General features: G+C 41.4%; 1 protein-coding gene across 1 annotated transcript in view; it reads left to right on the top strand.

Annotated features, from left to right (window-relative positions):
- slc26a6.1 (solute carrier family 26 member 6, tandem duplicate 1) overlaps window positions 1-14,549 on the top strand; it is a gene marked incomplete at its 3' end in the record, with an annotated part of 163,432 nt that overhangs the window by 117,651 nt on the left and 31,232 nt on the right. The window contains 1 exon segment of the mRNA XM_084333505.1: window positions 856-1,078. Coding sequence (XP_084189631.1) covers window positions 856-1,078 — 223 coding nt within the window.

The raw sequence follows: 14,549 nt of genomic DNA, 5'->3' as shown, positions 1-14,549 counted from the left end.
ATTTTGACTCTCTGATAGAGAATACCAATGGTCAAGTTCAGATGAGGAAGGTATTTACAGCAATGAGATTACACCAGGGGGTCAGAGAAGACAATACGCTTCCAGTTTAAGCTCCCTGCATGTGAGCAATATCTCTGTGCTGGCTGGGTCATTGTTGGATCACTGTTTTTCTATGGAGAGAGAGAGAGGTTAAATATATTTGTGCTGGCTGGGTCATTGTTTTCTATGGAGAGAGAGAGGTTAAATATCTGTGCTGGCTGGGTCATTCATCGTATTTTTCATTATAAAATGTGAGGGTTTTCAATATCTCAGAATTTCCTTCGGCAGCTGTTGGCAGTTGTTGGCAGGTGAAGGCTTTGATATGCAGAGGGAAATCCTGGCTACGATTTTGGCGGTTGTCTCACATTACATAAATTAATTATTGAATATCCACACTCTTAATGGACCAAGTGCATAAAGATGGCAGCCTGCATTCATTATAAAATTCCATAGCCACGCTATAATGTCCAAGCCTTAATAATATCTGCTCTCCTTTGAAAACACTGACTGTGAGTCTCACTGTGGGATCAGCTAAATGTGGAGGCTGCCATCTTTAAGCACCTGATGTACGTATACATTTCTGTATATCCATAGATTCACCTTTAACGCCATTGTCTCTGCAAACCATGTGTTGTGTGTTTATCTCTAACCTTAACTATTTATCTATTTAACTATTTATGACCTCCCTAGATGACCATTGTGAGTGGAATCATCGAAAGAGTCAACGTATAACATATGTGTTTATTTATCTGTAAACATATCTATTTATCTATACCCATATCCTTGACGTTATGTATTTATCTGTGCCCTCCCCAGGTGACCGCTGTGAGTGGGACCGGCGACAGGGCCGCTGTGTCCCGGGCGTGTGTCGGAACGGAGGGACGTGCCGGGAGCTGTCTGGCGGGGGCTTCCGCTGCGAGTGTCCGGCGGGAGCTTACGAGCGGCCGTTCTGCGCCGTCGCGGCTCGCTCCTTCCCCCCCAAGTCCTTCGTCATGTTCCGCGGCCTGAGACAGAGGTTCCACCTCACCATCTCGCTCACGTGAGTAGAACTAGAACCCTCTGCTCTAACGTGAGTAGAACTATAACCCTCTGCTCTAATGTGAGTAGAACTAGAACTCTCTGCTGCTAACGTGAGTAGAACCAGAACTCTCTGCTAACGTGAGTAGAACTAGAACTCTCTGCTAACGTGAGTAGAACTAGAACCCTCTGCTAACACGAGTAGAACTATAACTCTCTGCTCTAACGTGAGTAGAACTAGAACCCTCTGCTAATGTGAGTAGAACTAGAACCCTCTGCTCTAACGTGAGTAGAACTAGAACTCTCTGCTAACGTGAGTAGAACTAGAACCCTCTGCTAACGTGAGTAGAACCAGAACTGTCTGCTCTAACACGAGTAGAACTAGAACTCTCTGCTAACGTGAGTAGAACTAGAACCCTCTGCTAACGTGAGTAGAACTAGAACCCTCTGCTCTAACGTGAGTAGAACTAGAACCCTCTGCTCTAACGTGAGTAGAACTAGAACTCTCTGCTCTAACGCGAGTAGAACTAGAACTCTCTGCTCTAACGTGAGTAGAACTAGAACTCTCTGCTCTAACGTGAGTAGAACTAGAACTCTCTGCTAACGTGAGTAGAACTAGAACCCTCTGCTCTAACATGAGTAGAACTAGAACTCTCTGCTGCTAACGTGAGTAGAACTAGAACCCTCTGCTAACGTGAGTAGAACTAGAACCCTCTGCTCTAACGTGAGTAGAACTAGAACTCTCTGCTAACGTGAGTAGAACTAGAACTCTCTGCTCTAACGCGAGTAGAACTAGAACTCTCTGCTCTAACGTGAGTAGAACTAGAACTCTCTGCTAACGTGAGTAGAACTAGAACCCTCTGCTCTAACGTGAGTAGAACTAGAACTCTCTGCTGCTAACGTGAGTAGAACTAGAACTCTCTGCTAACGTGAGTAGAACTAGAACCCTGTGCTAACGTGAGTAGAACTAGAACTCTCTGCTAACGTGAGTAGAACTAGAACCCTCTGCTCTAACATGAGTAGAACTAGAACCCTCTGCTAACGTGAGTAGAACTAGAACCCTCTGCTAACGTGAGTATAACTAGAACTCTCTGCTAACGTGAGTACAACTAGAACCCTCTGCTAACGTGAGTAGAACTAGAACTCTGCTCTAACGTGAGTAGAACTAGAACCCTCTGCTAACGTGAGTAGAACTAGAACCCTCTGCTAACGTGAGTAGAACTAGAACTCTCTGCTAACGTGAGTAGAACTAGAACCCTCTGCTAACGTGAGTAGCACTAGAACTCTCTGCTAACATGAGTAGAACTAGAACCCTCTGCTAACGTGAGTAGAACTAGAACCCTCTGCTAACGTGAGTAGAACTAGAACTCTCTGCTAACGTGAGTAGAACCAGAACTCTCTGCTAACGTGAGTAGAACTAGAACCCTCTGCGCTAACGTGAGTAGAACTCTCTGCTAACGTGAGTAGAACTCTCTGCTAACGTGAGTAGAACTCTCTGCTAACGTGAGTAGAACTAGAAGTACAGAATACTTTCATACAAAATGCGTCTTACTGTTAGCACAGTCTCTGGAGCGTAACAGTAAGAAGCATTTTGTATGAAAGTATTCTGTACTTCTGTATGACAACTATTAAAGAAACTTGAAACTTGAACCTTCTGCTAACGTGAGTAGAACTAGAACTCTCTGCTAACGTGAGTAGAACTAGAACCCTCTGCAAACGTGAGTAGAACTAGAACCCTCTGCTAACGTGAGTAGAACTAGAACCCTCTGCTAACGTGAGTAGAACTAGAACCCTCTGCTCTAACGTGAGTAGAACTAGAACTCTCTGCTAACGTGAGTAGAACCAGAACCCTCTGCTCTAACATGAGTAGAACTAGAACCCTCTGCTCTAACGTGAGTAGAACTAGAACCCTCTGCTAACGTGAGTAGAACTAGAACCCTCTTTTCTAACATGAGTACAACTAGAACCCTCTGCTCTTTGGGTTCTCTTTGGGCTTTTGTTTTTGTAGGTCTGTATTCTATAAATCAAGTAGTGTTTTTCAAGGAATCGCTCATTTCTTTCTTTCTTTCTTTCTTTCTTTCTTTCTTTCTTTCTTTCTTTCTTTCTTTCTTTCTTTCTTTCTTTCTTTCTTTCTTTCTTTCTTTCTTTCTTTCTTACCTCTCCACATCTATTGCCACCGCCCTCTCTCCTCTCCTCCGTCTCGAAGAGGCTTTCTTTCTCTCCCTCTCTTTAATATCCATTTCCCTCCATCTCACGGATCTGATCGATGTCATTATTCATGCTTTCTCTCTTTCTCTCTGCTCTCATCACCTCCCTCCTGTGAGAAGGGTTTCTTCTCTCTACTAGAACTACTACCCTCTAGAACCCTCTGCTAACGTGAGTAGAACTAGAACTCTCTGCTAACGTGAGTAGAACTAGAACCCTCTGCTCTAACATGAGTAGAACTAGAACCCTCTGCTAACGTGAGTAGAACTAGAACCCTCTGCTAACGTGAGTATAACTAGAACTCTCTGCTAACGTGAGTAGAACTAGAACCCTCTGCTAACGTGAGTAGAACTAGAACTCTCTGCTCTAACGTGAGTAGAACTAGAACCCTCTGCTAATGTGAGTAGAACTAGAACCCTCTGCTAACGTGAGTAGAACTAGAACCCTCTGCTAACGTGAGTATAACTAGAACTCTCTGCTAACGTGAGTAGAACTAGAACCCTCTGCTAACGTGAGTAGAACTAGAACTCTCTGCTCTAACGTGAGTAGAACTAGAACCCTCTGCTAATGTGAGTAGAACTAGAACCCTCTGCTAACGTGAGTAGAACTAGAACTCTCTGCTAACGTGAGTAGAACTAGAACTCTCTGCTAACGTGAGTAGAACTAGAACCCTCTGCTAACGTGAGTAGAACTAGAACTCTCTGCTAACGTGAGTAGAACTAGAACCCTCTGCTAACGTGAGTAGCACTAGAACTCTCTGCTAACATGAGTAGAACTAGAACCCTCTGCTAACGTGAGTAGAACTAGAACCCTCTGCTAACGTGAGTAGAACTAGAACTCTCTGCTAACGTGAGTAGAACCAGAACTCTCTGCTAACGTGAGTAGAACTAGAACCCTCTGCGCTAACGTGAGTAGAACTCTCTGCTAACGTGAGTAGAACTAGAACCCTCTGCTAACGTGAGTAGAACTCTCTGCTAACGTGAGTAGAACTAGAAGTACAGAATACTTTCATACAAAATGCGTCTTACTGTTAGCACAGTCTCTGGAGCGTAACAGTAAGAAGCATTTTGTATGAAAGTATTCTGTACTTCTGTATGACAACTATTAAAGAAACTTGAAACTTGAACCTTCTGCTAACGTGAGTAGAACTAGAACTCTCTGCTAACGTGAGTAGAACTAGAACCCTCTGCAAACGTGAGTAGAACTAGAACCCTCTGCTAACGTGAGTAAAACTAGAACCCTCTGCTAACGTGAGTAGAACTAGAACCCTCTGCTCTAACGTGAGTAGAACTAGAACTCTCTGCTAACGTGAGTAGAACCAGAACCCTCTGCTCTAACATGAGTAGAACTAGAACCCTCTGCTCTAACGTGAGTAGAACTAGAACCCTCTGCTAACGTGAGTAGAACTAGAACCCTCTGCTCTAACATGAGTACAACTAGAACCCTCTGCTCTTTGGGTTCTCTTTGGGCTTTTGTTTTTGTAGGTCTGTATTCTATAAATCAAGTAGTGTTTTTCAAGGAATCGCTCATTTCTTTCCTTCTTTCTTTCTTTCTTTCTTTCTTTCTTTCTTTCTTTCTTTCTTTCTTTCTTTCTTTCTTTCTTTCTTTCTTTCTTTCTTTCTTTCTTTCTTTCTTTCTTTCTTTCTTTCTTTTCTTTCTTTCTTTCTTTCTTTCTTTCTTTCTTTCTTTCTTTCTTTCTTTCTTTCTTTCTTTCTTTCTTTCTTTCTTTCTTACCTCTCCACATCTATTGCCACCGCCCTCTCTCCTCTCCTCCGTCTCGAAGAGGCTTTCTTTCTCTCCCTCTCTTTAATATCCATTTCCCTCCATCTCACGGATCTGATCGATGTCATTATTCATGCTTTCTCTCTTTCTCTCTGCTCTCATCACCTCCCTCCTGTGAGAAGGGTTTCTTCTCTCTTCTCTCTCTCTCCTCTCATTCTCCATTTCATTCATTTGAGTAACGCAAACTCTCTTTCTTTCACTCTCTCTCCTCTCTCTCTCTCTCTCTCCCTCTCTCTCTCTTCATCCCTCTTATGTGTTATTTGCTTCATGTCTTGCCGTCTCAAGTCCCTTTCATGCACGAGAAGAACACATAATTTAAATGTTTTGGTGGTCTTTTAAGAATTCACTCACTTCAATGCTCTTCCTGTGCCCCAAGACAGTTCAGACAGTATTTGTGAACACACATCACTCTCCTCAAAAGCTAGAAATCAAAGACAGAACCCTCCAATTGGTGATGTCACTGAGATATAGAATCTGGGGCTGCTCCATAGACAATGTACTTTATATACTATAGTATTATATACTATAGCTCCATTTGTAATCAAAGAAACAATATACTTTGCACTGTATGCTTTATTGTTACGATGGGGTGGTGAGGGAAGGAGAGGAGAACCCAATATGCGGAATGGAGTGGAAGGAGGAAACGGAGACGGCAGTTTGCTCTTCTCAAACACTGTGTTCCTTTTATTATAAGAACCGTGAGAGCGATACTAGGTCACAAGACCAAAACACAAGTAAAGAGGCTGATAACTAAACAAACATAAAGACGGGCGAAGGTACGTTACAAAAGAACATAAAAGGCGAACTGAGAACTCGAAAATAAACAGGCAACAAAACGGAACACTAATATACACTTACTTAGACAGTACAACACTAAAGGGCAAGGACAACGTCGACAGGAACAGGGTTAACGGAGGAATGTCACCACACAGAGAAGCAGACCGAACACACATATATACACAGACTAATTACAAGTGGCCACACCTGGCCAGGCCAGTCTAAAACACACAACAACCAACTAAACACAAACACAATTACAAAACCACAAGCAGACAGGGGAAACACATCACACAAGGGAAGGGACATTCAATAACACACACCATGAAATAACATTAATTATATTTATCAATATAGTCAATATCGGTGTGATGATTGCCTGCACCATTTGGGTCATCTGGCCACTAAAGGGAGGTAGGAGACGAGGTAGGGGACCACTGTTCCTACTGTGACCACAATTTACATTGTGGCCACTGTTTCCATTGTCCTCCCTGGAACCGTTACACTTTATAGTAGGTTATACTACTGTATGTACTTTATATACTATAGTATTATATACTATAGCTCCATTTGTAATCAAAGAAACAACATACTTTGCACTGTATGCTTTATATACTTTAGTAGTATATACTATGTACTTGATATACTATAGTATTATATACTATAGCTCCATTTGTAATCAAAGAAACAACATACTTTACACTGTATGCTTTATACACTATAGTATATACTATGTACTTTATATACTATAGCATTGTATACTACAGTATGTACTTTATATACTATAGTATTCTATACTATGCACTTTATATACTATAGTATTATATACTATGACTTTACAACTCAATTTGTAATCACTGTTGTACATGTCAGGTACACAGATAAGTGTTTTTAAATGCAGCTCTTCAAATCCACCAATCAAGAATGTTTGTTTGGCTCCTCTTGTCTCTTCTTCCACTCTGTTTTCTCTCTCTCTCTCTGGATGAATGAATGAATGGTAACTTGTTTAAAATGACAAGATATATATGTGTTCATTATTGGATTGAATATACGTGTACTAGTGTAGTATGAATGAACTCGACTTAACGTTGGAAACGGGGTAACTAGTGATGTGTTGGTCACGAGCGACTCGTTCATAAGAGCCGATTCATTGCCGTGAGCATGAGTCGAATCGCTCACGTCTCGGGTAACGTTATGAGTCAGTATTCGCTTGGTCAACTGTCTGCTTGCCCCCCCCCCCTTCACCCCCCCCCGCGCCCACCCAAATGTAGTTCACACCGGCCGCCACTGAGTTACAATGCGATCAGGGTACTCTAGATCAGTGTTTCTCAACTGGTGGGTCGCGACCCAAAAGTGGGTCGCGGGGTCATTTTGAGTGGGTCGCGGATGTGCGTGAAAAAAAAAAGTACATTTTTTTCCTTTTTTTTTCTTTTTTCTTTTTTTTTTCCACTACCTATCTTTGTGAAAGTGGCTTCTCAGCTCTGGTCCAGCTGAAGACAAAGCGGAGGACCAGATTGGACATTGAGCATGACCTCAGAGTTGCTTTGTCTACCATCACCCCAGACTTTGAGACTCTTGTCAGGAGCAAACATCATCCCCAGTTATCCCATTAGTTCCCTGCATGTTAAGCTAAGAAGTCTGCTAAGAAGGATATATTATTTATTATTATTAGTATTTTATTTCATTGTGTTTTTAGCCCTTAGTTGCACTTTTGTTGCAACCCCAGTTATCCCATTAGTTCCCCCAAACGTAGGTCTGTTATGTTAAGCTAAGAAATCTGCTAAGAAGCATATTATTTATTATTTTATTTCATTGGGTTTTTAGCCCTAGTTGCACTTTTCTTGCAATCCCAGTTATCCCATTAGTTCCCCCAAACTTAGGTCTGTTATGTTAAGCTAAGAAGTCTGCTAAGAAGCATAATTATTTATTATTATTATTTAATTGCATTGGGTTTTTAGCCATAGTTGCACTTTTGTTGCAACCCCAGTTATCCCATTAGTTCCCCCAAACTTAGGTCTGTTATGTTAAGCTAAGAAATCTGCTAAGAAGCATATTATTTATTATTATTTTATTTCATTGGGTTTTAGCCCTAGTTGCACTTTTGTTGCAACCTCAGTTATCCCATTAGTTCCCCCAAATTTAGGTCTGTTATGTTAAGCTAAGAAATCTGCTAAGAAGCATATATTATTTATTATTCTTTTATTTCATTGGGTTTTTAGCAATAGTTGCACTTTTGTTGCACTTTTCTGTGTTTATTTCATGTTTTGAAAGATTGCGTATTACTGAATTTTTTTTTACATAAATCATAGTGGTTCAAAATTTTGGGTCGCGACTTAATGACTAAGGAAAATGTTGGGTCCCGAGGCTAGACCAGTTGAGAACCACTGCTCTAGATCAGTGGTTCTGAACTGGTCTAGCCTCGGGACCCAACATTTTCCTTAGTCATTAAGTCACGACCCACATTTTTCAACTACTATGATTTATTATTAATATTATTATTTAAAGAAAAAAAATCTTTCAGTAATACACAATCTTTCATGCACTGTTAAAACATGAAATAAACACAAAAAAGTGCAACAAAAGTGCAGCTAGGGCTAAAAACCCAATGAAATAAAATAATAATAAATAATATATGCTTCTTAGCAGATTTCTTAGCTTAACATAACAGACCTAAGTTTGGGGGAACTAATGGGATAACTGGGGTTGCTACAAAAGTGCAACTAGGGCTAAAAACCCAATGAAATAATAATAATAATAAAAAAAAAAAAAAAAAAAAAAAAAAATAATAATAATAATAACAATAATAATAATAATAATAATAATAATAATAATAATAATAATAATAATAATAATAATAATAAATAAAAGTGCTGTCAATAGATTTTCAGCAATTAATCTAGATTAATCTAGATTAAAAATAGCATTTTTCTACTTGAGACCGAAGCTTGTAACAGATATTTACTTGAGTAAAATCATGGAATTAATGTAAAATCAACACAAAGAAAGTATATTTAGATTCAAAGACTATTTTAATAGCTTTCTTTGAATACAGTTTCTCTCCTGTGAAATACAAATGTTCAACAAAACCATCAACATTGACTCAGCTAGACCTCTTTCTTATATCTGCGGCGCTAACATAAATAAAAACAACCCATTTTTCACTCCATAGATTAATCTAGATTACTTTATTTTAATGCTTTAAATAATTTTTAATTAATCTCCAAAGTTAAAGCATTAATTTTGACATCCCTAATATACTTCTTAGTAGGGATGCCCCGATCACGTTTTTTGCCACCGATACCGATCACCGATCGTCTTGAGCCATATCGACCGATACCGATCCGATACCGATCGTTTTTGGTTTTATATAATATATTTTTTTTTTTAAATATATACTTTTTTTTTTTTTTATATATATAAAATATATATATTATATAATTATACTTGTAGTTGTATTATCTGCCAGACATCGCAACCACGCAACAAGTCAAAATGCTCGCTATCTCCACTGTCTGTGTGTATACTCTGCTTTGGTCAAATCACATTTAACATGCCCTCAGCAGGGTATCTGCGGCTCTGCAGATATACCCTACTCCCTCAGCTAGCCCCGTTCGTGACTGCGATGCAAGCCGGGGCTCGAATATGCATCGAATCAATGTTATAAGACATTGATATCAGGAGCTATCTGTAGCTACTGCTAGCCGGCTAGATAACGTTAAGACAACGCCTCAGTGAACTATTTAGTTTAATGGGACATTTCGTTTTGAACAGTGAGCTAACGTGAGCTAACGTGAGCTAACGGAGGTATCAACATGCACTACTAGACTATTGCTGGAGCATTTGTTGATATCAGGAGCTATCAGTAGCTAGCCGGCTAGATACCGTTAGACAATGCCTCATGTATTAAACTAAAAGTGAATAGTTGACTGGGTAATTTTGTTTAAACAGTAACGATAGCTAGGTAGCTAACGTTAGCTCACGGTCCCATGCACTAGACTAGAGCAGACTATTGCCCGAGGCAATAGGAGCCTCTGTGTTTACACGGGTAAGGGAGGGGCAGGGGAGGAGGAGGAAGAGCGGCAGTTTGCAGCTCCGTGTGTCTGAGACAGAAGTCAGCGAGTGAGATCTCTGCTAAGAATTGGATCATGTTTTTTGATCGGTTTTCACGATCGGCGAAAATAAAGCATTATCGGAATTCACCGATCTCATATTTATACTGAATATCGGCCGATACCGATCGCTGGCCGAACGATCGGGGCATCCCTACTTCTTAGCTTAACATAACAGACCTACAGTAAGTTTGGGGGAACTAATGGGTATGGGGTTGCAACAAAAGTGCAACTAGGGCTAAAAACACAATGAAATAAAATAATAATAATAATAAATAATATATCCTTCTTAGCAGTCTTCTTAGCTTAATAACAGACCTACAGTAAGTTTGGGGGAACTAATGGGATAACTGGGGTTGCAACAAAAGTGCAACTAGGGCTAAAAACACAATGAAATAAAATAATAATAATAATAATAATAATAATAATAATAATAATAATAATAATAATAATAATAATAATAATAATAATAATAATAATAATAATAATAATAATAATAATAATAATAATAATAATAATAATAATAATAATAATATATCCTTCTTAGCAGACTTCTTAGCTTAACATCCCAGGGAACTAATGGGATAACTGGGGATGTTGTTTGCTCCTGACAAGAGTCTCAAAAAAAGTCTGGGGTGATGGTAGACAAAGCAACTCTGAGGTCATGCTCAATGTCCAATCTGTTCCTCTGCTTTGTCTTCAGCTGGACCAGAGCTGAGAAGCCACTTTCACAAAGATAGGTACGGTAGTACAAAAAAAAGTATAAAAAAAAAGTAAAAAAAAATGTCTTTTAACTATATTTTTTTGCACACACTCACCCACACAAAATGGCCCCGCAACCCACTTTTGGGTCGCGACCCACCAGTTGAGAAACACTGCTCTAGATCAGGGTACTCTAGATCAGGGTACTCTAGCTCAGTGTACTCTAGCTCAGTGTACTCTAGATCAGGGTACTCTAGATCAGGGTATACTCTAGTCTAGATCAGGGTACTCTAGCTCAGGGTACTATAGATCAGGGTACTCTAGATCAAGGTACTCTAGATCAGGGTACTCTAGATCAGGGTACTCTAGATCAAGGTACTCTAGATCAGGGTACTCTAGATCAAGGTACTCTATATCAGGGTACTCTAGATCAGGGTACTCTAGATCAAGGTACTCTAGATCAGGGTACTCTAGATCAGGGTACTCTAGCTCAGGGTACTATAGATCAGGGTACTCTAGATCAGGGTACTCTAGATCAGGGTACTCTAGCTCAGGGTACTATAGATCAGGGTACTCTAGATCAAGGTACTCTAGATCAGGGTACTCTAGATCAGGCCATCAGGGTACTATAGATCAGGGTACTCTAGATCAAGGTACTCTAGATCAGGGTACTCTAGATCAGGGTAATCTAGATCAAGGTACTCTAGATCAGGGTAATCTAGACCAAGGTACTCTAGATCAGGGTAATCTAGATCAAGGTAATCTACATCAGGGTACTATAGATCAGGGTACTCTAGATCAGGGTAATCTAGATCAAGGTACTCTAGATCAGGGTACTATAGATCAGGGGACTCTAGATCAGGGGACTCTAGATCAGGGTAATCTAGATCAAGGTACTCTAGATCAGGGTACTCTAGATCAGGGGACTCTAGATCAGGGTAATCTAGATCAAGGTACTCTAGATCAACGTACTCTAGAAAGGTAATCTAGATCAAGGTACTCTAGATCAGGGTACTCTAGATCAGGGTACCCTAGATCAGGGGACTCTAGATCAGGGGACTCTAGATCAGGGTAATCTAGATCAAGGTACTCTAGATCAAGGTACTCTAGATCAAGGTACTCTAGATCAGGGTACTCTCACTCTGTCACAGAGCGGTAGACTGTAAGCAGTGTAAGGCATCCATGCAGTGAGCCTGAGTAACTATACAATATAACAACTGACTGCCGGAAACTCTACCATCTGCCGTATATACTGCTAGAATAGAACGTTCTGCAGCCAATGAGAATCTGCCCATGCAAATAAAACACAACATACAGTAAAACACACTACACTACTATGTTGTACTACCATTCACTACAACGTATAACATGTGTGAATATAATATGAATATTAATGATATGAAACATTTGTCTCCATCATGACCTTATGCAAACTAAACAGGCTCAAGCTGACTCCAGATCAGCGCTCCCACATTGACAGGCTTTTGTGAATATGGAACCTGGTCACGGCTGCTGGGGGAGGATCTGCTCGTGGTATTTGTCCCGAATTATAATGCGGCGGTTTAAAATCCCACACGTAGTATATTTAATATCACGGTTGTCTGTGTTTATCTTTTGTTTGCCGCGGTCAGATTTAAATTTCATGAAATAATATAATACATTTCTGTCATCTTTTCTTGTTTTGTTTTATTTGTCACATGAGGTACATGTACATTACAGTGAAATGCTTGGTTCTGTATGAGCCCCCTGAGAATGTGCTTCATACAGTAAATTCCAAACACTATACAGAATATACCAACTACAAAGTACAAAATGCAATTTTTTTTTAATGCAAAACGAGGTATGAATGTAGTAGTGCACATCTTTTTGTATAGATAAAATGTGGTGTAGTGTTAAAATGTGTTTAAAGTGTCTCAGGCGTGTATTGGTTGATAAGGTACGAGGGGCGCGGCTCCGGAGTGCAGGTGGGCATGGCCACCGTTCATCTTAACATCCTCTGGTCGGTCGCTTGGATGAGGGGGGTGTGGCTGAGCGCGTGAAGGGCCAGGATGAGGGGGGCGGGTGCTGGGCGTCCTGAGCGTCACCCTGGCCCTCAAAATGTCTGCACACAGCCCTGTAGCTAACTTTCTTTTCTGGTTTCCTCTACAGTCTGCTAGCTAATGTTCTCTCGTCTGGTTTCCTCTACAGTCTAATAGCTAATGTTCTCTCATCTGGTTTCCTCTACAGTCTGCTAGCTAACATTCTGGATGCTCTAGTAGCACACCATGTATCGCGCTGCATCGCGAAGCGGCCGTCCCGGGTTTGCTTCCCACCCCCGGTGACTCCCATTTGTCGCATGTCTTCCCCGCCTCGTCGCATCTTTTCACCTGTACAGCGCGATCTCTCAGCGGCGAGGAGTAGCGCGTGGGAGGCTCACGCTGCCCCCGTTGCTTCCTGATTCTGCTGTACAGGCGCACCAACCGACCTGTAGGAGTCGCTGTCCACAACGTCCGATCCCCACCCACCGGCTTCCCCATTAGTATGAACGACCAGCCAAGCCGGAAGCAACACCGAGAGCTGGGCTCGAAAAAATAAATCTTTAATAGCTAATGTTCTCTCGTCTGGTTTCCTCTACATCAGGGGTGGCCAACCAGTCAGAGACTAAGAGCCACAAAAAATACTGTGGTACCACAAAGAGCCACGCCATATACCAGCGTTTCTCAACTTTTTTTTCAGTCACGGCACCCTTCATGTGTTTATAGGTCTCACCCTCTGGCCTCTGAAGTTGCTAATGTCTTTTTTATTTGGGCCTCACAGGGTTAACCTCTTAAGCCCGAGATATACAGTAAAAGTGTATATTTTCAGCATTACTTTTGTTTACCAATGATTTTAACTGTTGACTCCATGAATATACAGGCCTCGTATCCCCAATAGAGCTCCTAGAAATATAAGACATTTGTGAAATATAAGAACATTTGTGAAATATAAGATTATAGAAATCTCAGGGCATTGAGTCGGAAACCGGCGCATATTGACAGGAGGAAGTGGAGCAGCCAAAAGTGAGTGTAGTCTTTTGAAGGAAGAGACTCAGGGCTTTCAAATTTTCGAAAAACTACCCTACCCAGCTCACGCCAGCCCCTGTCAATCATCTGATTTCTGGATTAACTTCTTTATTTCTCTTATTTTTTGGGATTATCTCCCACAAACCTGAATGGTATTTCCATAAATCAGAAAGCAGTTAGTTTATCTACCTTTCTGTGAACGTCTAGCAAAAAACGAAGCCATACCGAGATATACCTCATCTCATGTACCTACTGTACACCATCAACGAAAAAACAAATACACCCACCACCTGCCAGGCCCCGCCCCTATAGTGGCGTACTATAAAGTACTAGGCGTGGTCACCACTCACTCTTCCTCGGAAAAAACTTTTCCAGGAAAAGATTCCCCAAGGGAACTCAGGGCACGCTAAGAGCGGGACGCTTAGCCAGTACTCATATAACTAGGTTATATACATAACCTGTCGTTATATAGCGTACTTGCATCGCGTCCCGCTCTTAAGCCATACCGAGATATGGGGTAGAGCGGACGCGAGGCCCGACAGATGCACCCCCTGAGGACCCGTAAGCCCACATCAAGGGGAAAGGTGAGTCCCGTCACCCCATCCTTCCTAATGAAGAGGGGGCGCAGTCAACTCCACCCGAGTGCGAACAAGAGGGAACTACAACCCCTTGAACACACAGCGCAGGCGGAACCACGTATGACCCAACACACTGTGGCCCATACCCACACACCCCTGCTACCCCACCAAAGGGCGGGAAGCAGGAGAGGCCACAGACCCCAGAACCGCCTGGGAGACAGAACTCCCGGTCATGTCCATGAGGTAAAACCTTACGAAGGGACCCGGGGAGGACCATGAAGCTGCAGCACAGATGTCCT

The sequence above is a fragment of the Notolepis coatsorum genome (genome assembly GCF_963971535.1).
Source record: "Notolepis coatsorum genome assembly, chromosome: 17".
In the NCBI taxonomy this organism is placed as follows: Eukaryota; Metazoa; Chordata; class Actinopteri; order Aulopiformes; family Paralepididae; genus Notolepis; species Notolepis coatsorum.
The sequence above is the reverse complement of the archived record's forward strand: the minus strand, read 5'-3'. Positions and strand labels throughout refer to the sequence as shown.